At 45.4% G+C, this 22,886-nt stretch overlaps 1 protein-coding gene and 1 long non-coding RNA gene across 5 annotated transcripts in view; one reads left to right on the top strand and one right to left on the bottom strand.

The window, feature by feature from the left end:
* Positions 1 to 22,886, top strand: part of LOC135919225 (uncharacterized) — a 68,045-nt gene that overhangs the window by 19,651 nt on the left and 25,508 nt on the right. For 3 of the 4 annotated variants that reach the window (XM_065452926.2, XM_065452927.2, XM_065452925.1), the window contains 2 exons: positions 3,563 to 3,689; positions 12,825 to 13,065. In XM_065452926.2, coding sequence (XP_065308998.1) covers positions 3,563 to 3,689; positions 12,825 to 12,930 — 233 coding nt within the window. In that variant the 3' untranslated portion in view covers positions 12,931 to 13,065. Of the gene's footprint in view, positions 1 to 3,562; positions 3,690 to 12,824; positions 13,066 to 22,886 lie in introns of those variants that run through there. The other variant, XM_065452928.1, reaches the window with a different exon arrangement.
* On the bottom strand, positions 21,601 to 22,535 carry LOC139059610 (uncharacterized). Its single transcript, XR_011514238.1, has 2 exons — positions 22,400 to 22,535; positions 21,601 to 21,789 (listed from the first exon to the last, which is right to left on the bottom strand). It is a non-coding gene; the product is annotated as an uncharacterized lncRNA (long non-coding RNA).

Below are 22,886 nucleotides of genomic sequence, written 5' to 3'. Positions count from 1 at the left end.
AGAAATCGCCGCCCGTATTTACAAAAAGGTTCCTACGCTAGAGCTGCTCGGACGAGCAGGTACTGGCCACTTGTTATGTACAACATATTAACTATGATAGCGGCTCAATGGAAAAGCACACACATGATCGATAAGCTTTGAAAGTTGGACCCACGAACTTCATTACTAAAGCTAAGCCAGTGCTTCAGGCCCTGATTCATTAAAATATTATTTTGTGGCGTCCCCGATTAGCTATCACCACGACGACAGTCTCGTCATCATACCGATCCCTATCACGAGCCGTAGATTCGCGTACACATACAGGAAGAGAGGGCGACGCCGAGATCGCTTTCGTCAGCCGACACGGCCTTGCCTTGTGCTGCCTTGCAGTCGTCAACGCGGACCGAGAGCGATAGTTCCCCTTCCTAAGCGGCCTTCGTCGCCACTCCTGGCGTCCGACACATACATGTACTGCACGCGAGCGCATTTCATTCGTCGGTCAACGGCATGATCAGGCGACTTAGGAAAGATCTGGGGAGAGCACGCGATTCGGAGCCATGGGAAGACTTGCCAGGTGATCACCCTCATTGAATGTTGTGCTCGCCATTTGCTAAGCGCAGAAGGCAGATAATGGCTATGCGGCTGCCGAGGCAATATGCGGTGTCACTTTGCGACTGCACTGAGCGGCATACCGCATCTGCACTCTTACACTCTAAGAAAAGTTTACACCCTTAGGAGTGTATATTTGCCACACAACGATAATCATAATCTGTCTTGCCCGCATTTCCATTCTCGAAAAATCTGCGCTCGTTACTTTCCTGTCGGGAATGCTATGTCAGGCTGATAACGCGCATGCTGTTCATTACTGGGATGTACCGGGCGCACCGCGTTAAAGAAAGGAAATGCGGACAAATCAGATGACGATTATTGTTGTGTGGCAAAAGGGTGTAATTTTGCTTAAGATTATACAGGAATCGATGCCGTATCCCTGTGTTAAGGCTTGTTGGTGGGCTACACTCTTAACCAAATTACAACCTTTTGCCACAAAACAATTATCGTCATCTGTTTTGGCCGCATTTCCTTTCTTTTACGCGGCGAGCCCGGTACTTCCCAGTAACGAACGGCATGCGCGTTACCAGCAAGAAATAGCATTTCCGACCGGAAAGTGGCGGGCGCGCCGTTTTAAAGAAAGGAAACGCAAGCAAGGCAGATGACGATTATCGTTGTGTGACAAAGATACACCCCAAAGGGTGCAACCTTACCCAAGAGTCTAGTAGGTTCTGATTCATACACTCTAAAAAGTTTACACCCTTTGGGGTGTATATCTGCCACACAAAAATAATTGTCTTCTGCTTTGCTTGCTTCTCCATTCTTGAAAACGCTGTGCCCGCTACTTTCGTGTCGGCAATGCTATGCCGTGCTGATAACGCCTATACCGTTCGTTACTGGGAAGTACCGGGCTCGCAGTGTTAAGGAAAGGAAATGCGGACAAGGCAGACGACGTTTATTGTTGTGTGGCAAAATACTCAGAGTCTAAACATTTATTAGGGTGTAGTGAGTTAATAACAGCGTGAAGTGACGAGAACGACGAGAAGGCGACACCCAGAATGCCCGTGTGCGTCGCATTCCCGTCGCGTCCTCATCAGTTCGCGTTGTTATTCTTTTTAATTTTTAAAATCTTGTCACCTCGTCCGCCCTTATGCCATCACCCTGTATAGAGTGGCCAACCGGGCACTTAATCTGGTTAACGGCTCTGCCTTTCACATCTTTCCTTCATTCCTATTCATTCACCATGCGTACTGCGTACTTGCGTACTCCCATGCTAGCCAAGTCCTATACGAATGGCTCAGCGAGCCGGCGCCTGTTGTCGCGTGCGCACAGTTTCGTTCACCAATGCACGATGCGCCGTCCACTGACTGCGAGCCTAACGCATGCTTCTGTGCGTCTTGCAGAACTCCTCCCGACTCTCGGCTAGTTGAGAATTGCCTCATACAGCACAACACGCTCTGCAACCACTACCTAGCGAAGCTCTGCTGCTCTTAGCAATAACACGTGATCAGCGTACCAATTTCGTTTATAATAACCGGGAAAGATTAAACGTCAAACATGTACCATGTGTATAACAACTGCTACAATATATAACATCATGAGACTATGGTGTTCAGTCATGAGTCCACCGCCACCAGCATTGCATTTGTGTACTAATTACGGGCGATAATTAAAGCAGACTCTATTAACCGTGTCTTTAACTTCTTACTTTTTGAATTCAAGCGTGCCATAACGTGGCAAACAATGAAACTCACTCAGACTCACACACGAAATATATTTTTTTGCTTAGGACTCACTCGTACTTTGCTTCAACAAAAGGATATTCATCGGGGCTGACTCGGACTCAGACTCGCCAAATCTCTGATCATTCATGCTCCCTTGGAGTCAGATTCGTCGAAGTTACACTCATGCAGGCTCGCTGAAACTCAGACACACGCGTCGTTCTTAGTCTGAGTCGGCTCGTGAGTGAATTGGTTGATCGATGAGGGCGTGAATAGACTAGGGAAGTCTTTGATTGCTTGCGAAAGCCTCTAATTACGCCGTTTCCAGCAAGCAATGTACAGCGTAATTATTTTTGTACGCTTTACTGGGAGTTCGCGAAACGAAAATATTGCCGCGGTGGTCGTGGCACTCGCCCGAGTGCCACGACCACCGTGGCCGTAAATGTGATCTGGAGGAACTGGCTACGTCCATTGCCTGACTCAGTAACCACCAGGAAATGACAAGCGGTCGGTGTTGGCTTCCGCTGAAGGAGAACTCCACATGACGATCGCAGCCGAAGGCGTCGTAATCAAGCGGATAGAGATCCTTCAGGACGCAGTAACAAATTTGTTAACAGTTGACTCTGGGCAGTAACAGATGCTCAGAAGTCAGAAATCCTTCACGGATCCATGGCAGCCTGACAATCACTACAATAAAGACAGTAAAGCTGCAGCATAAGCGAGTTCTCACGGCCTTCAAAAGTGCGCTAAGCGTCCGAGTATGTCTTACGGCTGGCTATTGTTAGTGACGGCGTGCAGCACCACGGGGTCTGCACTCACCGCCCTTGAAGATTACAAAGTGAAGTAGCTATGAACTGACGTGTAAAGAAAAAATAATTGATTACTGGTTAAAAGAAGCTCAAATCTAATAATTTTTTTCGAATAAGGTATAGGCCAGGTAACTGTTAGTTTATGATTATTGATCACTAGGTTTCAAAGGAAATTGGGTGCTCCAACACACGTTGCATTGCATCTACATTCGATATAGATCATACCGTCGCACGCTGGCCTCGACCGCCGCTCAAAAAACGTTGCGGAATTCTCCTTAACAGTTTAGCTGCAAAAGTAAAATGTTGTCTAAATAATATTTTTCTGATTATATCCAACTGATATGTATAGAAACGTTATCCTGATGACGGAAGAGGACTCGCGCGTCAATATTTTTGAACAGCTTCGCCAACGTTAGCTGGGGCACCCGTACACCATCAGTTGCATTCTCGCAAGTCTTAATTACCGCTCATTAGTGTCATTTTTTTTCTCGTATCATATGGCAGATGTCTACTGCTCCACCTATGCGGCGGACTCCTACGAATACCCGACGTGGGCTGAGTACTTCGGCGGTGGCTGCGAGGGACGCCAGTGCAAGTTCAGAGGGGGCGACATGCTTGTGCACCACTTCAGGTGGGCACATGCGCACAAGAAGCAAGCACACGGGGTGAAAGTTACGACATATAAGCATTACAGCAATGATTAACAGAAAACACTGTTTTCTTGTGCTCTCATTGTGATACTGTTCTTCAACCGGTGGCATTTATCACGTTCTCCACAAGTGCGGAAGGTGGTGGCTGAGAGGTATCAAGAGTCAACGTAACGTAATAGAGCGGTAATGTCCGCATTAGCAAATATACACCAGTGAAATCCTCTCCGCATTAGCGTTATTGTTCGTGTGCGTGGAAAGGGTAGTGTCGGATCAGTAGTACTTAATACGCGCATGCGTATAAATATTAAAGGTAAAGAAGCGTGCGGTAATGGTTGCGTTTACGCAGCTAATGGAGTAACGTGGAAAATTACGTTTGGACGCAGAGAAACAGTGGTTATAATATTACGCCTAAACCGTGGCAAAATAACACAACAATCACATTCTCGAAAACACCGAGGAACAACAGGAGAATGACTTGAAATTGCCACGCAGAACGATAACATAACCGCTCACCAAAACGCCGCTTGAAGAAAGAATTTTGCCGAGTGGAAGTGTATTGCAGGTATAGAGCGTGCTTGGGGGGGGGGGGAGGGGGGGGGGCATGTTACAACCTATATGCATCACGACAAAAAGTGTGCTACGAAACAAAGGAAGGTGAGACTCAGCGCTTCAGTCGTCCTTCATCCTGCCCATTTTGCTGTTCCTCAATTTCCACGTTTTCCTTAATGATATGTGTTTTCCTTAAGAGATTTCCTTTATTTGTGCGTTCTTTTTTCTGTGGCACTGATAATAGCGCTACATCATGTGATCTAACTTAATAGGAGACACATTTTGAAAAATGTAGGACTAATCCGATGCGATAACATCTTCTCCACCATTCCTGCTTCCAGCCTGGAGAGAACGTGATGTTCGAGCAGCACTTACAGCCGGTTCTCCGATTAACTAAAATGACTTCGTTAACTTTTTTAACTACTCGATCTAACGCGACCGTTGCAGTGGTGGAGGATGCCGCAGGTAGAAGAAGACAATTTAGTCGGCTTTAAAACGCCACCCGTTGTTGAGTTATTCTTCAAGAGAAATGCGATTTTTATCACTTCTAAACCACAATTGGGCACGCAAACAGCGCAGTGAGCACCGCTCGCCTTATTTTCGATGCCCTCATGACGAAAGTGAGCACGTTGTGATCGCCTACTGCTTAAAACATTCAATCTGGTGGCGTGTTTGTAGCAGAAACGACGGTAGGTCGCAGAGATATGATCTCAGCGCGATAACGTGGAATGCGCGCAACGTGGGGAGGGGATAGCTGGAAAGAGTGGCACCTGGCTTGAGGCCGCCATACACGAAAACCAGGAGCGCAGGGTCACTGCCCCTTGTCAAGTCCGAATTACGGGGTAAAGGACAAAGGGAAGCAGGGAGAGTTGGCAGAGAGTGAAATGGGGAAAATCTCAGGCGACTCAAACCTGACTAGGCACTCAGACACAATTTTGGAGAGGTTGAAAGGCGATAAAAGAGTGGCAGTATGGGTGGAAACTGGGTTCCGTTATGGAGCGAGCGAAAGAAAGCTCGCGAAAGATGGCCACGCGCGCAACCTTTTCACAGCATCAGGCGGGCTAAATGACGCCCTAAACACGAAAGAAAAAGCACTAGCCCAGCGCTTGGCTAAAGGGGTGGACGACTTGCGCGACCTGTCCCCTCAGGTGCATATCGTCATGTGCACGGTGCCAGAGGTGCCTGTACGTGACAGTCACATACAAAGAGCCGTAGTGGCGGCTAATGAGGTGATATGCAAAATGGGCCGAGACATAGGCTTGGTGGTTGTCGAAGTAAACAGGGAAGTGAGAACGTTTGGTGGTTTTGAAAGAGACGGGATCCACTTCAATTACAGGCTTGGATGAGAAGTGGGCTGGCGACTTGCTGGTCGCGCTGTTGCTTTTTTAGGGGGTCCACTGACGGGCAGGAGGCCAGAGTAGGTAGCATTGAAGAAGGTCCCTAGGGCAACATCAGAATAGCGTCACCGTCAATAACAGAAAAAGGAGGAAAACAAGAAAGATAGCTCACCATGCAATAGGCTACACCAACATGCATGGGGCCACAAGAAAGGAAAAGTGGGCAGAGAATGAGGAGGAGCTATATAGAGAACAAATAGAGATGTATGCGGTTACAGAAACGCACCTTATAGACTCTAAAAAGTCGTCGGTGATTGAGAATTATGTTTGGGATGGGTGCAGCAGAACTAAGTTGGAAAGAAAAGGATGGGGAATCGCACTGCGCATCCATCAGGGAGGCAAATGTAAATGCGTAAATGCAAATGTTCAAGAGCATCTTTGGCTATCAGGTACAATGAGTGGAAAAAAAACTTAGCTGGGCGGAACATATTTTTGGACCTGAAATGATTGCACAGAGAAAAATCAGAAGTGAGTGGAATGCATAAGTGCTGATATTAAGGGTTCCGGGAATGATGCTGAAACTATCCATAAGGTGGCATGGATGCCGGCATACAGGATTTAGAGGGCTAAACCTACAACAATGGCAAGTCAGTACTACATCTTTGTCAGCAACATAATCTCGTTATCGTGAATACAGGGCCTAAATGTGAAGGCCAAATCTCGTGGGAAGCGGGAAACCGGCAATCGACCATTGATTAGTGTCTGATTGCAGAAAGAAATGGTCATTGACGAGGAAGGGTATAGTAGCATAGGGAGTTACTATAAACGCATTATTTTGAAAATGCGATGCGTAGTTGGGAAAGAGAGCAAGGAGTGCAAAATGGCCAGTCCCAGATTGAATGCTGAACAAACAACAAATATAGTCACTAGAGTCGAGGAAGAACTTGGCAAATGGCTCAAGAGTGGGAATAAGGGAGCCTCGAAGTTTAATAAAGACAGAAATACGGAAAGAGAAAAAAACATCTTCGTTGGAAAGGAAAAAGAAACCGAAAACCTGGGGGAACAGGTAGATACGAGAAGCAATCGCCGAACGACACAAAGCATCCCGAGAGCACAGGCAGGCAAAGAAGGCCCAGTTGCCTAAGGATGAATTAACCAGTAAAAGGGAAATATACCGGGAGAAAAAGCCTGTGGTTCAAATACTGGTGCAAGCAAAGATAAAAGGTGAAAGTGAACCTTTGTTGTCCGAAATATGTGAGAAAAAGAGGGCCGCATCTAGAATATTTTGGAACCACATAAAATTATTAGGCAGGATGTCAACAACAATACAACATATCCTAGACGAAGACGGAAACATACTGGAAGGGGAAGTGACATTAAATTACATCCGAAAGATAACAGCCGAATTTTTCCAAGGCAATGACGAGGTTGTATTCGAAGAAAAACAGAGCATGAAAGAGAACCAGACGGACAAGAAGCTGTTGCTGAGAAATTTCAACTGGAACAATGCAAAAGAGAAAATTCCTAAGCGCACCGGCACAGGGCTACACGAGGTTCCCGTTAGGCTCGCTAATGAACTAGGACCAAAAAGTAAGGAAACTGTGGAGAAAACAGAGGAAAAAACTTTAAAACATAGACGAATACCACACAGTTGGCGACAAAGTAGAATTAATTTAATTTATAAAGTTAAGGGGGAGAAAGATAGGCACTCCAAGTAAGCTTAAACGTCTTGCATACATAACATTCATCAGATCAAAATTAGAGTACGCGCCGGTCTTATGGGACCCGTTCATTAAGAAGGACATTTACCAGCTTGAGACGGTGCAAAGGAAAGCGATTAGGTTTATTTATAACAAATACAGAAGGCTTGATTCACCTACGACACTAATGAAATCAAATAACATCCAACTACTTCAAATACGTAGGAAAATGTCCCGTTTGTTGTTCCTGCATAACCTTTTAGCACATAAACTAAACATTTCGCATCTCACAGAACTTAAGCAGTTATCGTCTAGACGAACACACCACACAGGAAGTCATTTACTGGAACCAATTTTTGCAAGAACTGAAACATTCAAACACAGTTTTTTCCCGAGGACCGTTTCCGAATGGAACTGTCTTCTAGGGGCCATTTTCCAGTCCCCTAATTTTGTTAAAGCTCTAGAAGAGCATTTGCTTGAGTGAATGAGTGCTGTATATGTGCGTATGCCTATATATATATGTATGAATATGTATGTACATGTGTATATATATTTTTCTGCTTGTCTATTAACGGCAATCTGTTAAACTGCCGTTCTTTCTTTTTCTTTTTCTTTTTTATGCCACAGTGTATTTACATGCCTTGTATAGCCCCTCCTGCATGGGCCATAACTGTTGGCCTGCAGTATTCTGAAATAAAATAAATAAAAATAAATTCATTCGTATAGACCATTCACCATTGCATCGGTTATATAGAGGCTAGCAATGCAGGAAATAAATTTGAGCTGCAAGTATGCGGAGAGAATGATGGCATTTTTGGGGAACTTCAGAATGGCTTCAGGATAAGTACGCATTTGAATGATAAATTATTTGTTCTTACTCAGTGTATTGTAATATCAAGAGTAGAAAGCGGACCATTATATGTGGCCTTTTTAGGCATTACAGGAGCACATGACAACGTAGACAGGAACGTTTTGCGGAATATACTGGAAGGAAAAGGCTGAGGCGACGATTGTTTACAGCTTTTGAGATAGATTTACCTAGAAAATGTGGTTTGCGTTGAATGGAAAGGGATGACGAGCGAGGAGAAAGTTCATATGAACAAGGGACTGAGGCAGGGCTGCCCTTTATCCCCATTGCTTTTTATGATGTACATGTTGATGATCGAGAGGGGCTAGAAGGAAATAATATCGGGTTTAATCTCTCACACAAACAGGCGGGTACGGTAGTAGAGCAGCAACTCCCAGGTTTATTTTATGCGGACGACATTGTGTTGCTAGCTAACAAACAAAGTGATTTTCAATGTATGGAAAATACCTGTGGACAGGCAGGCGAGAACTGGGTGTTAGAAAATCAGGTGTTATGGTATTCAATGAAAGCAGTGAAAAGACTGGCAATACTAGGCCAGAAAATACCTCGGGTAAAAGAATATAGATACCTTGGTATATGAATAAACGAAGCCAATAGATATGTGGAAACACAGGAAAAACAATAACAGCAAAGGGGAAGAGCAATGCAGCCATAATGAAGCACACACGGCTATGCTATACAATAGGTACGAGGTGTTCCGGGGTATCTGAAAAGGTGTAGTGGCTCCAGGACTTACTTTTGAAAATTCGGTTGTTCGCTTTAAATCAGGGGTACAATTAGGACTCGATGGGAACCAAAGGTCAGTGGTTCGCCTCGCATTGGGCGCTCACCGGCAGACTACGAATGAAGCTGTGCAGGGTGATATGGGCTGGACTAGTTTTGAAGTGAGGGAAGCTCGCAGTAAAATTTATTATGAAGAACGACTGAAAAATACGGAAGAAAGTAAAGGGGCTGGGAGATTGTGCAGGTATTTGTACAGGAATAACATTGATTCACAGTGGAGGAAAAGAACTAGGAAGGTTACCAGCAAGTAGTGGCCTGTAGGGTAAGCAACAGCTCAACGAAGGACGTAAAGCGGAAACTCAGGGAGGCCGAAATAATCTCATGGGTGGCGGCAATGGAAAACACACGTGCCATGAGTAACTATTTAAGTGGAAAAAACGAAATTAGGGAAGAAACAATTTTTGATAACTCAAAGGGAAGTTCATTGCTTTTCGAAGCGAGAGCAGGATGCCTTAGAACATGCACCTATAAAGCGAGATATAAGAAGGAAGAAGGAGGATGTGTTTGCTGCGGTAAAGCTAGGGAAACGATGGAGCATGTTTTATTAGAATGTGAGCATATCTGCCCAGCGTTCGATTTAGGCACTACTGGACTCCTTGAAGTCCTTGGGTTCAGCGAGAGCAGGGGAAAAGTAAACATGTCCGCAATAGAGATTAGTAAGAGGCGATTGGAAGATTCGTGGAAGAAAAGTAGGCAAACGACAAAAAAAACGGAGACGTACAAAAAAAAGAAGTTCACAAAAGGGCGTCAGGAAATTTGGTTATGCGCATTGACTGTGTTTTTTTCCTTTTTTTCTTTTTTACTTAGGCAGGACATTAGGCAGTATATTTTTATATTTCTATTTATTTTGTGACACTGTCAATCCCATCAGGGATTTTTACAGGAGTGGGTTAGAAGGGTCTGTAAACATTGTAGTACAGGCATTTACATAAGAATACAAAAGGGTACTTAGTAAGTGTAGAGTTTCATTGACTTATGTTAACAGCAATAAGTATGGCAAAAACATAACGCACAAAGAGCTTATTTCAATTACATACGATGTTTTGCAAAGAGGCAAAAAGGAAGAAAAGAAGGATAAGCATATGGTTATAAAATTGATAGCATCATCCATCATTTCACATCACACATTTCCAAACACACTTGGTAATTAATACAACGATAAAGACAATGTTGATAACATCATTTAGTTGTGATTGACAGTACTGTTGGGCCAACAAATTCAAGAAATTTGTCAACAGTGGGCTGTGCGACTACCGTCTGGGCTAAAGCATTCCAATCGCAAACAGATCGTGGGAAGAGCGAAAAGCTGAATGTATTGTTAGAGCAAGAAGGTGATGGAGTGTAAGGTGATGCTTGTGTCACGTTTCTCTGGATGTGTAACAGGAAATATAGATGTTAGAATCCACATGAACTTTATTATGCAGGATGATATACAAAAGTTTGAGTCGGTACAGCATCGCACGACTGCTTAGTGTGTGAAGGCCGATCTCAGATAGCATCTGAGTAGGCGAGTGGGTGCGCCGAAATCGGTTACAGATAAACCGCGCGACTTTTCGCTGGACAGCCTCAAGAGTAGTGATTTGATTTTGGGCAAAGGGAAACCACGCCACGTTCGCATATTCTAATACAGCACGTATGATTGTAACATAGGCCAAGAGCTTGGCTTCCATCGTAGAGTCTCGCAGGGCCCGTTTTAAGAACATAAGCTTACGCATCGCTTTGCTTGCTGCGTGCTCTACATGAGCCGATCATCCTAAGTCTGATGATATGATAACGCCCAATAACTTGTACTGAGTGACAGTGTTAAGTATAGTATTATCACAGCCGTATGAAAAAGTAAGCTTGGATTTCTTTTTTGTTAGTGACATTGAAACTGTTTTATCGAAGTTGATGGTCATTTGCCAGTTTTCACACCATTGGACTTTAAAAGGAAAATCCTTGTTAAGACTAATTTGGTATTGCCGGTTTAGTACTTCTCTATACAGGACGCAGTCGTCTGCAAATAACCTAATTTTGGATTCAATCTGATTAGTTATGCCATTTATGAACAAAAGAAACAGGATAGGGGCCAAAACGGAACCCTGGGGTACACCAGAGAGTACTGGTACAGTTTCAGAAGCGTGGGAGCCTAACTGAACAAACTGGCGGCGGTCAGATAGATGAGTAATTGCTAATCCAACGAAAAATTGGCCCATCTCCTAATATATGTTTCAGCTTTAGAAGTAGTTTAGCATGGCAGACACGATCAAAGGCCTTTCAGAAGTCTAGGTAAATTACATCCATTTGTTTCTGGTCGTTAATTGCTTTGGCGAAATCGTGTAGTATCTCAACGAGTTGGGTAACGGTAGACAGACCAGTCCTGAAGCGATGTTGGCATGGATGAAGGACATTGTTTGCCTCAACGAACTGTGTGACGGATTTTAAGATAATATGTTCCAAGATTTTACAGCGTGTACATGTGAGAGAAATAGGGCTATAGTTTGACTGACAAGAAATATTCCCCAGTTTGTAGACGGGCACTATTTTAGCAATTTTCCATTCTGCTGGGATACATTGTTCGGAGATTGATTTATTGTAAATAATTGTAAATAAGGCATAAGTATTTGCTTACAGGCTCGACATAACGTTTCAGGAAACAGTTCGGGATTCCATCAGGACCGTTGCACTTTTTATCGTCTAAATTTAATAATAGTGCGAACACGCCTGCTTCAGTTATGACTGGAGCGCTCAGTCTTTCGTTGTGCTTTACATTTTCTGGCCTGTAAGCATGCGTAATGCCATTGTCGGGGGCAAATACGGAATGGAAGAATGTGTTACACGCTTCCGCTTGTTTCTTTTCTTCTGTCGGCGATAACGGTTTTGTACGGTTATCGTTGTGCCTGACATAACGCCAGAATTTCTGGGGTGAGTCTTTGATAAAATTGCTAAGCGTTGTACTGCAGAAGCGCTGTTGTTGAGCTTTGTTGCTTCCTTTAGTAGTCTGTTTAACGAATTTATTTTTTGGCAGAAGTCTGGAACTGGGCCTAATTTGTTACATTTCCGTAACCTTCTTATTCTACGTTTTAAATTAATTACGTCACGTGTTATCCATGCGTTGTGCTTGTTGGTGTTCTTTTGTATTTGTGGGACATACTGCCTCAAGCAGTGCATAACATGTGCTTTGAACAGGAACCGAATTTCGTCGATGTTGGCCGAGCCCTTTGAGATTAGCTCGTTAAAGTCGTAGTACTCGTGGGCGAGGTAGGTCATAATGGCGTCATCGTCTGTTTTGTTAAAAGCGTACACGCGCTTTCTAGTGTTACATTGGCGGATTTGGTTTGGAATGGTGAACGCGCAAAAAACCTTGTGATGATTCGATAGTCCTTGAAGAATATCGACTTTGTTATCTTCTTTGGAAAAGAAATAGTATATGAAAATAAGGTCTAAAATGGAGCTTGAAGTGCCCTGGACACGGGTAGGCTTGGATATTATTTGTGTGAGGTTGAAGGTAAACAGAAAGCTCAGCAAGGTATTGTTTGTTACATTGGATGGGCTCAGAGAGTCCCAGTTATTCTCTGGAAGATTAAAGTCTCCTACCATTATTATGGCGTTCCCCAGCATGTGTTGACACATGTACTCTAGAAGCTGCTCGAGATACGAGACTTCGGCGATCTTGGTGGCACAACCTACCGCCCCGTTCCAAAGGGATGCTCTTAACATCCATTCATTCATCCATCCATCCATTCATCCATCCACCCATCCGTCCGTCCGTCCGTCCGTCCGTCCATCCATCCATCCATGCAAGCCGCCATTGCAAGACGTATGAGCTTCTATGGCGTCTTCACTATCATGTGTACGTATAGCTTGCTTATCGCAACGCTTCACGTCCATTTCTTTCAGATGCCGACCAGGGATTGCGTCGCAGTCTCGCCGGTGCCGAAGCCCGGAGGAGGACAGCTCGTTCCCGAATTGCTGCCTTCCTGCCTGCAGCGACGCACTCTACTGAAACGATAGTGAGAAAGATCCGCTTCTTCGCGGAAGCACGAATGCCAAAGATGTTTTCGTATGTCAAACAGCTTCCCCGTGCCTTTTGATCTTCATTATATTTTTCGCAGAGATAAAAATGTTTTCTCTGAATTTCGATGCGCTCAAAAGGCCGATGGTAGAGTTCATGGACTCGTCACTGTTTTCTCTGAACATTGACATTGTATGCCTATAGCGACTGCTGCCAGTTCGAGTGGTAGCAAAAGCTGCCTATGTTTTTGCAGAGGTTACGTTTGCGCTATCATTTGTTATTGCGGGGAAAGAACTACACCGACGGTTTATTTCCCAAGGGATATGTGATAAACATAAAAAATTGCAGAAAGAAAACCCACTGTTTATGTACCATATAAGCGACAAGAAAATAATTGAATGCCTGAACGTCCTAACGTAGGCACGGCGTTCTTCGTAGCGCCTGTAGAATATTGTCACGGTAAAACAAAGGCTGGAAACGAGGACACGTATTAAGAAAAAGGGATTGTTTTAGTAGTTTTAGTAGTCGGGCGTAGAGACGTCTTCGTGTTCTAATCTTCGCTAAGCCGACGCACGAGACGAAGCCTGCTAAAGCTGACATCTTTGCCTTTGTCGTCGACAAAGAAGAAACGAGGCATTTGCATCCCTCTAAAAAGAAGCATCGCCCCGATGCTACAGGAGACCACTTGTGGAGGTACCTCGCACAGTTACTCGCTGACATATTGTTTCATGCGTATTACGTGCACAACTTCAAGCTTGTGCTGACGGCGCCTCCTGCAATAGGGGCTACTGGGAAGACCTCGTATATATAGGATAGGTCACTGAAGTGTTGTAGTACTTGATACGGTCCGAAGTGTCGCCTTTAGAGCTTCTCAGATTCAGATTCATGTGAGCTTACGAACCCACACTCGATCTGTCGCCGGTTTCGTACGCTACTCGTCTATGGCGAGCAGTGTTGTGGCCTGTGTCGTAGTCTTGCTTTTGGCAGATCCGCACGCGTGCGAGCTGTCTAGCTTCTCCAGCGCATTGCGCAAACGCATCTACATCGGTGTCATCATCCTCGCATTAGTGTGGGAGTATTGCATCCAACCTCGTTTACACTTATCGTCCGTGACTGAGGCTGAACCGACTCATCAGTGTTGTTTCTTACTTATCGCTGTTCTAAGGAAAAGTTATGTAAGGCAGGATCTCGTCCCAACTTTAGAGCGTCCCTCTTGGGCGCCCGTTGCTGGAATGAGTATCGGCGTCGGCGTAACTACGCAAACGAGCGCGTGTCATTCATTGCTGACGCGTTCGTCGTCGTCTTCTTCCACAGACGGCTCTGATGCCACTGATCATGCTATATATAGCGTTGCCATCCTGCCCCTCCCTCTTCGAAGACGCTGATGGCACTGGACCACTGCCAGTCGGTGCGGTAATTTCCGTCTGAAATTCTTTGTCTCAATATATCGCGAAATGTATACGCAATGCCTCATGACCTCGAGCGTACCGGAATCTTGGGAGAATGCTAACGTTATCACAATCCATTAGAAAAGGGACACCAAAGACTTGAAAAATTGTAGACCAATCAGCTTACTGTCCATTGCCTGGAAACTATTTACTAAGGTAATCACAAATAGAATCAGGAACACCTTAGACTTCTGTCAACCAAAGGACCAGGCAGGATTCCGTAAAGGCTACTCAACAATAGACCACATTCACAGTATCAATCAGGTGATACAGAAATGTGGGCAATATACCAATCCTTATATATAGCTTTCATTGATTGCGAGAAAGCGTTTGGTTCTGTCGAAACCACAGCAGTCATGCAGGCATTATGGGATCAGGGTGTAGATGAGGCGTATGTAAAAATACTGAAAGATATCTACAGCAGCTTCACAGCCACCGTTGCCCTCAATAAAGAAAGGCGTCAGGCAGGGAGATACGATCTCTCCAATGCTATTCACAGCATGTTTACAGGCGGTATTCTGAAACCTGGATTGGGAAGAGTTTCGGATAGGAGTTAATGGAGAATACCTTAGTAAGTTGCGATTCGCTCAAGATATTGCCTTGCTTAGTAACTCAGGGGACCAATTGCAATGCATACTCACTGACCTGGAGAGGCAAAGCAGAAGAGTGGGTCTAAAAATTTATCTGCAGAAAACTAAAGTAATAATTAGCAGTCTCGGAAGAGAACAGCAGTTTACGATAGGTGGCGAGGCACTAGAATTGGTTAGGGAATACATCTACTTAGGGCAGGTAGTGACTGCGGATCTGGATCATGAGACTGAAATAATCAGAAGAATAAGAATAGGTTGGGGTGCGTTTCGCAGACATTCTCAGTTCATGAACAGCAGGTTGCCGTTATCCCTCAAGAGAAAAGTGTATAATAGCTGCGTCTAACCAGTACTCACCTACGGGGCAGAAACCTGGAGGCTTAGGAAAAGGGTTCTACTTAAATTGAGGACGACGCAACGAGCTATGGAAGGAAGAATGATGGGTGTAACGTTAAGGGATAGGAAAAGAGCAGATTAGGTGAGGGAACGAACGCGAGTTAATGACATCTTAGTTGAAATCAAGAAAAAGAAATAGGCATGGGCAGGACATGTCATGAGGAGAGAAGATAACCGATGGTCATTAAGGGTTACGGACTGGATTCCAAGGGAAGGGAAGCGTAGCAGGGGGCGGCAGAAAGTTAGGTGGGCGCATGAGATTAAGAAGTTGGCAGGGACGAGATGGCCACAATTAGACCGGGGTAGTTGGAGAAGTATGGGAGAGGCCTTTGCCCTGCAGTGGGCTCAACCAGGCTGATGATGATCGCGAAGTGAAAGCACGTATGAAGCGGCGGTGAAATTGCGCATTAGGGAGTATCGTAATCGTGGGACACCTTAAAGCGAAAGCTTTACTGGCCGTGAAGTGACTGGTCGTGAAGGCACACGACGTCACACCACGTTCCTCGTCATATCGCGTTCCTCGTCGTTGCGATCGCCTCTGCTAGCTTCGCTAGCTGTGTCGCATGCCTGATAACATGTCGGAAGATCGAAAAGGAGAGCTCGCGTGCACCGCCACCACAGTTGAGGCGGCAGTATGGACGGCGAAAATTCGGATAAGCAGAAGGAGGCCTGGAATCGACATCGGAACGAGATGAAGAGGAAACGAGTCGCCCAGAAACCAGACAGACGGCGCGCCGAATGACTGGCTAAGCACCGCAACATAGCTAGACAACCAGACTAATCTGGAGTTGCAATCAAGATTAACCAAGGCTAACCGTACTATGGCTTAGCTTTCGCTATGTATATCCTGGCATAGCCGAGCTAAGCCACTGCCATCTTTTTTTGTATTGGACGTACACATAGATATAACGCGTGTATTCAAGGGCTTTGTTTAGAAGCCGTATGAGTCAGTTGGTTTGTAGATGGTAGGCTATCATATTGCGGTGAGTTCTTGCCGTGAGTACCAGGAAGTTATCTAAAAGCGCTGCCATGAATGCGGTTTTTCTGTATGTGATTATGATGGTTGGTGCACCATGTGAAAGCACAACATTCGCTATGAAGAATCGCCACATATGCTGCTGTGCCTCGCTGGCGAGCCTTTGTTTCGGCGTAGCTAGTCAGATAATTAATCGCAATAATAACCTAGCCGTTTCCTGCAATATACATAAGAAGTGGGATTGAAAGGTTCATTCGGACCTGCTGAAATGGTGTCAGGGGGACCTGAACGAGTTCTAGCAGGCTGGCTGCTTTTGCTGGGGACGAGATGCGCCTCTGGCAATCGAGGCAAGTCCGTGCGTGATGTTTACCGGCCGTGGCGAGTCTCGGCCCGTAGTTCTTTTGTCCTACTCTGTTCAATGTCCGCATGTAGCCTAAGTGGCAAGGCGGGGCCTCGTTGTGACACGCTTGGAGTACTTCACTCCGACAGGATGTAGAAAAGACCAGTAAATAGCTGCATCCGATGGCTGACAATACCTTTCTTTAGAGAACATCGTTGCGTAAACAAAACAACGGCAGTAGATAGTTTAATAAACATGCATCAGACCTTCCACTCCGAAGAAGCTCGAGCAGCGAAGTTGTGGTGTGTTTTGCCTCTATCGGCGAACATCTATCTATCTATCTATCTATCTATCTATCTATCTATCTATCTATCTATCTATCTATCTATCTATCTATCTATCTATCTATCTATCTATCTATCTATCTATCTATCTATCTATCTATCTATCTATCTATCTATCTATCTATCTATCTATCTATCTATCTATCTATCTATCTATCTATCTATCTATCTATCTATCTATCTTTCTATCTATCTATCTATCTATCTATCTATCTATCTATCTATCTATCTATCTATCTATCTATCTATCTATCTATCTATCTATCTATACACACACACACACACACACACACACACACACACACACACACACATATATATATATATATATATATATATATATATATATATATATATATATATATATATTGTTACGTAGGGAGACACCGACGAAAAGCTATTTACAAGTATATTTACAAGGCAATACGCCGCAGTTGCCCAAGAGGCAACAGCCCGCGCTAGCTTCCAATCGTCGTCTTCGTCTTCTTCCTGCGCGGCTGTTCGTCAGTGGGAGTACGACCCCGTAGCATTACCCCCGGCGGCAAAAGCGCCGTCCCGGAGCGACTAAAGGCTGGACTCTTTAGCAGTGTAGTAGCTCTTGAGCCTACTGACGTGCACGACATCACTGGACGCCAGAGTAGATGACGAGGTTGAGCTCACAGGAGCAATTTCATAAGTCACAGGCGTCACCTGGCGAAGCACGCGGTAGGGCCCTGTGTATCGCGAAAAGAGCTTTTCGGAAAGTCCAACGTGACGACAGCGCGACAACAGGAGCACGAGTGCACCAGGCGAAAACTGTACGTCACGGTGGCGGGCGTTGTACTGACGCTGCTGCGTGGTTTGCGAGGCCGTCAGTCGAGCACGGGCAAGCTGGCGTGCATGATCGGCGAGGGCGACGGCGTCGCGCGCATACTCGGTTGTTGAGGTCGCAGCAGGAGGAAGTACCGTGTCAAGGGGCAAGGTCGGTTCGCGACCGTAGAGTAGATAAAATGGAGAAAATCCGGCGGTGTCGTGCCGGGAAGAATTGTAAGCAAAGGTGACGTAAGGAAGGGCAACATCCCAGTCGTGGTGGTCCTTCGAAACGTACTTGGACAGCATGTCGGTAAGGGTACGGTTTAGGCGCTCTGTCAGGCCATTGGTTTGAGGATGGTATGAGGTAGTCAGCTTGTGTTCAATAGAGCAGGAACGCACAATGTCGGCGATAACTTTCGAGAGGAAGTTACGACCGCGGTCACTAAACAGCTGTTGCGGGGCGCCATGCACTAAGATAATGTCACGCAAGAGAAAGTCCGCGACGTCAGTGGCGCAACTGGTAGGCAGAGCCCGCGTGATAGCGTATCGGGTGGCGTAATCAGTTGCGACGGCTACCCATTTGTTCTGAGAGGATGACGTGGGAAAGGGACCGAGGAGGTCTAATCCAACACGAAAAAACGGTTCCACAGGGACGGCGATCGGCTGGAGATGACCGGAAGGTAGCACCTGAGGCGTTTTCCGACGCTGGCAGGGATCACAGGCAGCAACATAGCGTCGGACGGAGCGAGCAAGACCAGGCCAATAGAAGCGGCGGCGGACGCGGTCGTACGTGCGGGTTACGCCAAGATGTCCTGCAGTGGGTGCGTCATGCATCTGAAAGAGCACAGTCTGTCGTAGATGTTGTGGCACGACAAGAAGAAGATCAGGGCCGTCAGGGAGGAAGCTCCTTCGGTACAGAATGCCGCCCTGGAGGACATATCGGCGAACGGATGCGTCGGTAGGTGCAGAGCGCAGACGCTCGATGAGTACTCGCAGCGATAGGTCTCGGTACTGCTCATCGGCGATGTTAGCGAAGGCAGACACAGAGAAAATGCCGTCGGCGGTACTACTGTCGGCGCCGTCAGGCTCGTCTACCGGGTAGCGAGACAGGCAGTCAGCGTCCTTGTGTAGTCGGCCAGATTTGTAGGTGACACAGAACGAATATTCTTGGAGGCGTAAGGCCCAGCGACCAAGTCTTCCTGAAGGGTCTTTCAATGAGCATAACCAACAAAGCGCGTGATGGTCTGTGATAACGGAAAAGGGTCGGCCATATGGGTATGGGCGGAACTTCGCAACCGCCCAAACTAGGGCCAGACACTCACGCTCAGTGATGGAATAGTTGCGCTCCGCGGGCGAGAGGAGCCTGCTGGCGTAAGCGATAACACGGTCGTGGCCACGCTGGCGTTGTGCCAGTACTCCCTTATGAAAATGGATTTAGAGTTCCTTTAGAACTCCTAATGAGTTCCTATGGAGTCAAAAGGGACTCTATAGGAACTCGCGATCTATAGAGTCGTCTGCATAGAATCTCTATAAGAAGTCTATAGAAACCTTTCTATAGAAACAAGTCATTTCACACACAATAGATGTTCTATAGAGAGTGTATTGACGTCCTATGTGCTGAATTCTATAAAGTAATTTTTATAGAATGTCTTTAAAACTTCTAACGCGACCTGTCTATAGAATGGCTCTCCATTCGTTCTCTATAAATGTTCTATAGAGATTGTATTGATATCATATGTACTAAATTCTATAAAATAATGTCTATAGAAAGTGTTTAACACTTCTAATGTGGCTTGTCTATAGACTGACTCTCCATTCACGCTCTATAAGCAGTCTATAGAGGGTTTATTGTCATCATATGTACAATATTCTATAAAATAATGTCTATAGAAAGTTTTTAACACTTCTAATGCGACTTGTCTATAGACTGACTCTCCATTCACCCTCCATAAATGTTCTATAGAGGTCGTATTGACATTTTATGTACCAAATTCTATAGACAAAATTTTATAGAACGTTTTCGGAAACGTTCTGTAGAGGTCGTATTAACATCTTATGTGCCAAATCCTACAGAAAAATGTTAATAGAACCTTTTCAGAACTTCTAATGCGGCCTGTCTATAGAATGGCTCTACATCCTCCATAAAAGTTCTATAGAGGTCGTGTTGACATCTTATGTAGCAAATTCTATAGAAAAATTTATAGAACGTTTTCAGAACTTCTAATGCGGCCTGTCTCTAGACTGGCTCTCCATTCCCGTTCTAAAAGTGTGCCATCATATGGCATACCTACTGAGTTCTGTAAAGGAACGTTTATAGGAAATTAAACAAGCTAAAGTGCGGCCTGTCTAAGGACGGCTCTATATTTTCACTCTATAAACAGTACCCAGTGCATCGCCGGATTATGGGTCCAGTGCCGCGCGCTGGATGCATGGGGCGCTGGGCAAGCGCGGCGTACTGGGAGGCGCTGGTTACTGGTGCGAAAAACAGCTCTAGCGCGTTAAATACGTGGTGCCTGGACACCGTATGTATTTTTTTTGAATACAGAAAGCAACAGATAGCGTTTTAGTACGATATAAATCGAAAAAATGAACATGTAAAAACAGAAGTGCTCTGACCAGGATTCGATCGTCGTACCGGCAGATCCCCAGCCCGGGTCATTACCGCTACGCCACGCCAGCATAGCGACATGGGCGGATAATTTAGCTTATCAAAATCGAGAAGCAGTTTTAGTTTCACAGAGAGAAGTCTTGCACAGACGTGGTAGATGCCCTATCGGCCAGCAACTAAAACTCACGCCTGTACCACAAAGAAAAATTTGCTCTCCATATTCAATAGTGTGCTCGGAAGTGCCATAACATCGACTGCGATTGGTATTTTAGCTTCGAAAAAAAGTCCTAAATGAACCACCGACCCGGGACGCTGCATGAATGGGCTGTTACTGCCGATTTCGATAGCCGTTTCTTGTTCTTCACGCGAGGGGTATGCAATGTTTTCTTAGTTCAGTGATGCCTTTCAGTCTACACGTCTGTCTAGCCATATATATTCGTCAGAGAAACGCAGGCTAGTGCATGGGAGCCTTCGGCGACAGCACATATACCTGCGTTTATGATGCGTCACATCGGCGCTCCTCACTTCTTGTGCTGGCACTGTAGACATGAAAAAATTGTTTATTTAAAAGCACCGATGCGAAATCTGAAATATAAAGTAATTTATCCTTTTTAGACTTCTTGATTCTTGAGGTTAGACGTGCCGATAGCGTGCAGACGGACTCGGCGGATACGCTATGCCTAAGCTTCGATGGGGACTGATCTCGGCGCGGGTAGCTGGCGAAAGCTAAAATGTGTATATTTGAGCCTCAGAACTCTTTTTAATACAATAGGGAAAGTGGAAGCGCACGAATCGCCTCAGCCTTGTTATCGGTGCGATAATATCAAGCAGCGGTAGGCTTCGAACTCGGGGTCCGTTCGAGCGCGTCTGAACGACTTCTGGATTTCATGTCCACTCCACAACACTGCGACAATGGCGATAACTCCCAGTCATACGTTACGTGCGAACTACTAAAAAAGCGGCGTCCTCCGTCTTTGCGTGGTTTCGTTAAAGAATTTAGCTGTCCGCCCTGTCACAAGGCAAAATGCAAAAAACGAAAGTGATTTTCAGTGTCACATGTGCAGGAATAAACAAGGCAGCTCACGCACCTTTATTCCATGCTGCGACGCGAAATAGTTCTATGACCATAAGATATAGCGTTATTTAGGACAAGAGACTAGTATCAAGCCATGAAATTGTATAAAGCATTTAATATTCAGCAGCGCTCGTCCTTGCGTGCTGGAGCCAGCGCGGCACAAACACAACCAGCGCCGTTTCCAATGCGAGCGTCTCTTCCAGTGTGACCCAGCTCTTATCCAGCGTTCTCACTGGTCTCGAGTGAGTCCCAGCGAGCGCCAGCGTACCCAGTGCGATCCAGTGCTTAAAAAAAAAAGAAAGAAAAAGAAAAAAGAAAAACGCGCTGGTTTCACACTGGAAGGCACTTGAAGACGCTGGTTCTTGCAATCGGCATTTCAGAGGTTTTTTACTATCAAGTAAGAGCATCGTTAAAAAGACACTCATTGACCAAGGCAAACATCACACTAATCGAAATTAGGAAAACCAAAGAAATATAACGGAAGCGCGCATTGTGGTTTATATCGCATATGCAGGTAAATCACAAAGATGTATACCAAGAAACACTAAGCAAAACTGCGCCTTAGCAATCGCGTCATATCTATTTGCTGGCATGCAGTGACTGCAGCACTTGGGGCGGAAACAGATCGAACGCCGCCGCACATTTCTGGCACATACCACTCAAATGCGACAAATGCACGCTGCAGAAACGATTTTTTTTTTCAAGGAATCTTGAACAGTCACAGACCACATGAGCGCGATCCGCGCATGATAAGCGCATCGCCACGAAAGCAAGATAGGGAACACATAAGCGTAACCTGTACCTCACGGGTAAAATTAAACATCATCGTATATACGTTGCTGTGCGACGGACACAAGCGCACGGAAACATCACACACTGCACACGTGTACCTACGAGGTTGTGTCGACAATTTCTGGGCTACATTTAAACGACAGCAGGAAGTTACTTCAATGAGAAACGAAGTGAGGGCGCAGGTAGTGCAGGTAACGGCTGCGCATAAAGTCAGTTAGGGCTTTAAGGCCAGTGACCGAGGTTGAAATCGTTAAAATCACACCGCAGCGATAGCTTACGCAGGGTAAATTGTCGAGATCTTGAAGGCCATGCTTTTTGCTGACTACATGTGGCATAAGCGATTCAAAAGCAAGAATACTGCATGTAATTTATTTCTGCCCTAAACTATAGCACACAATATGAGCATGTCAATGTTTCTTCTTATCTAGCAACATATGTATGTAGTTCGGCTCAAAGGCCGGCTCAAAACGGCACAAAACCTGCTGAAGTGCGTATTGTTGTAGGAATCACGGAGGCCACAGCAGCCGCACTATTATACAGACGGCGCTGGCGGCGCCGGTATTTTCGTATTCAACGCGACAGGTAGAAT

The sequence above is a fragment of the Dermacentor albipictus genome, chromosome 4 (assembly GCF_038994185.2).
Source record: "Dermacentor albipictus isolate Rhodes 1998 colony chromosome 4, USDA_Dalb.pri_finalv2, whole genome shotgun sequence".
Lineage (NCBI taxonomy): Eukaryota > Metazoa > Arthropoda > Arachnida > Ixodida > Ixodidae > Dermacentor > Dermacentor albipictus.
This window is presented reverse-complemented; position numbering and strand designations above follow the sequence as displayed.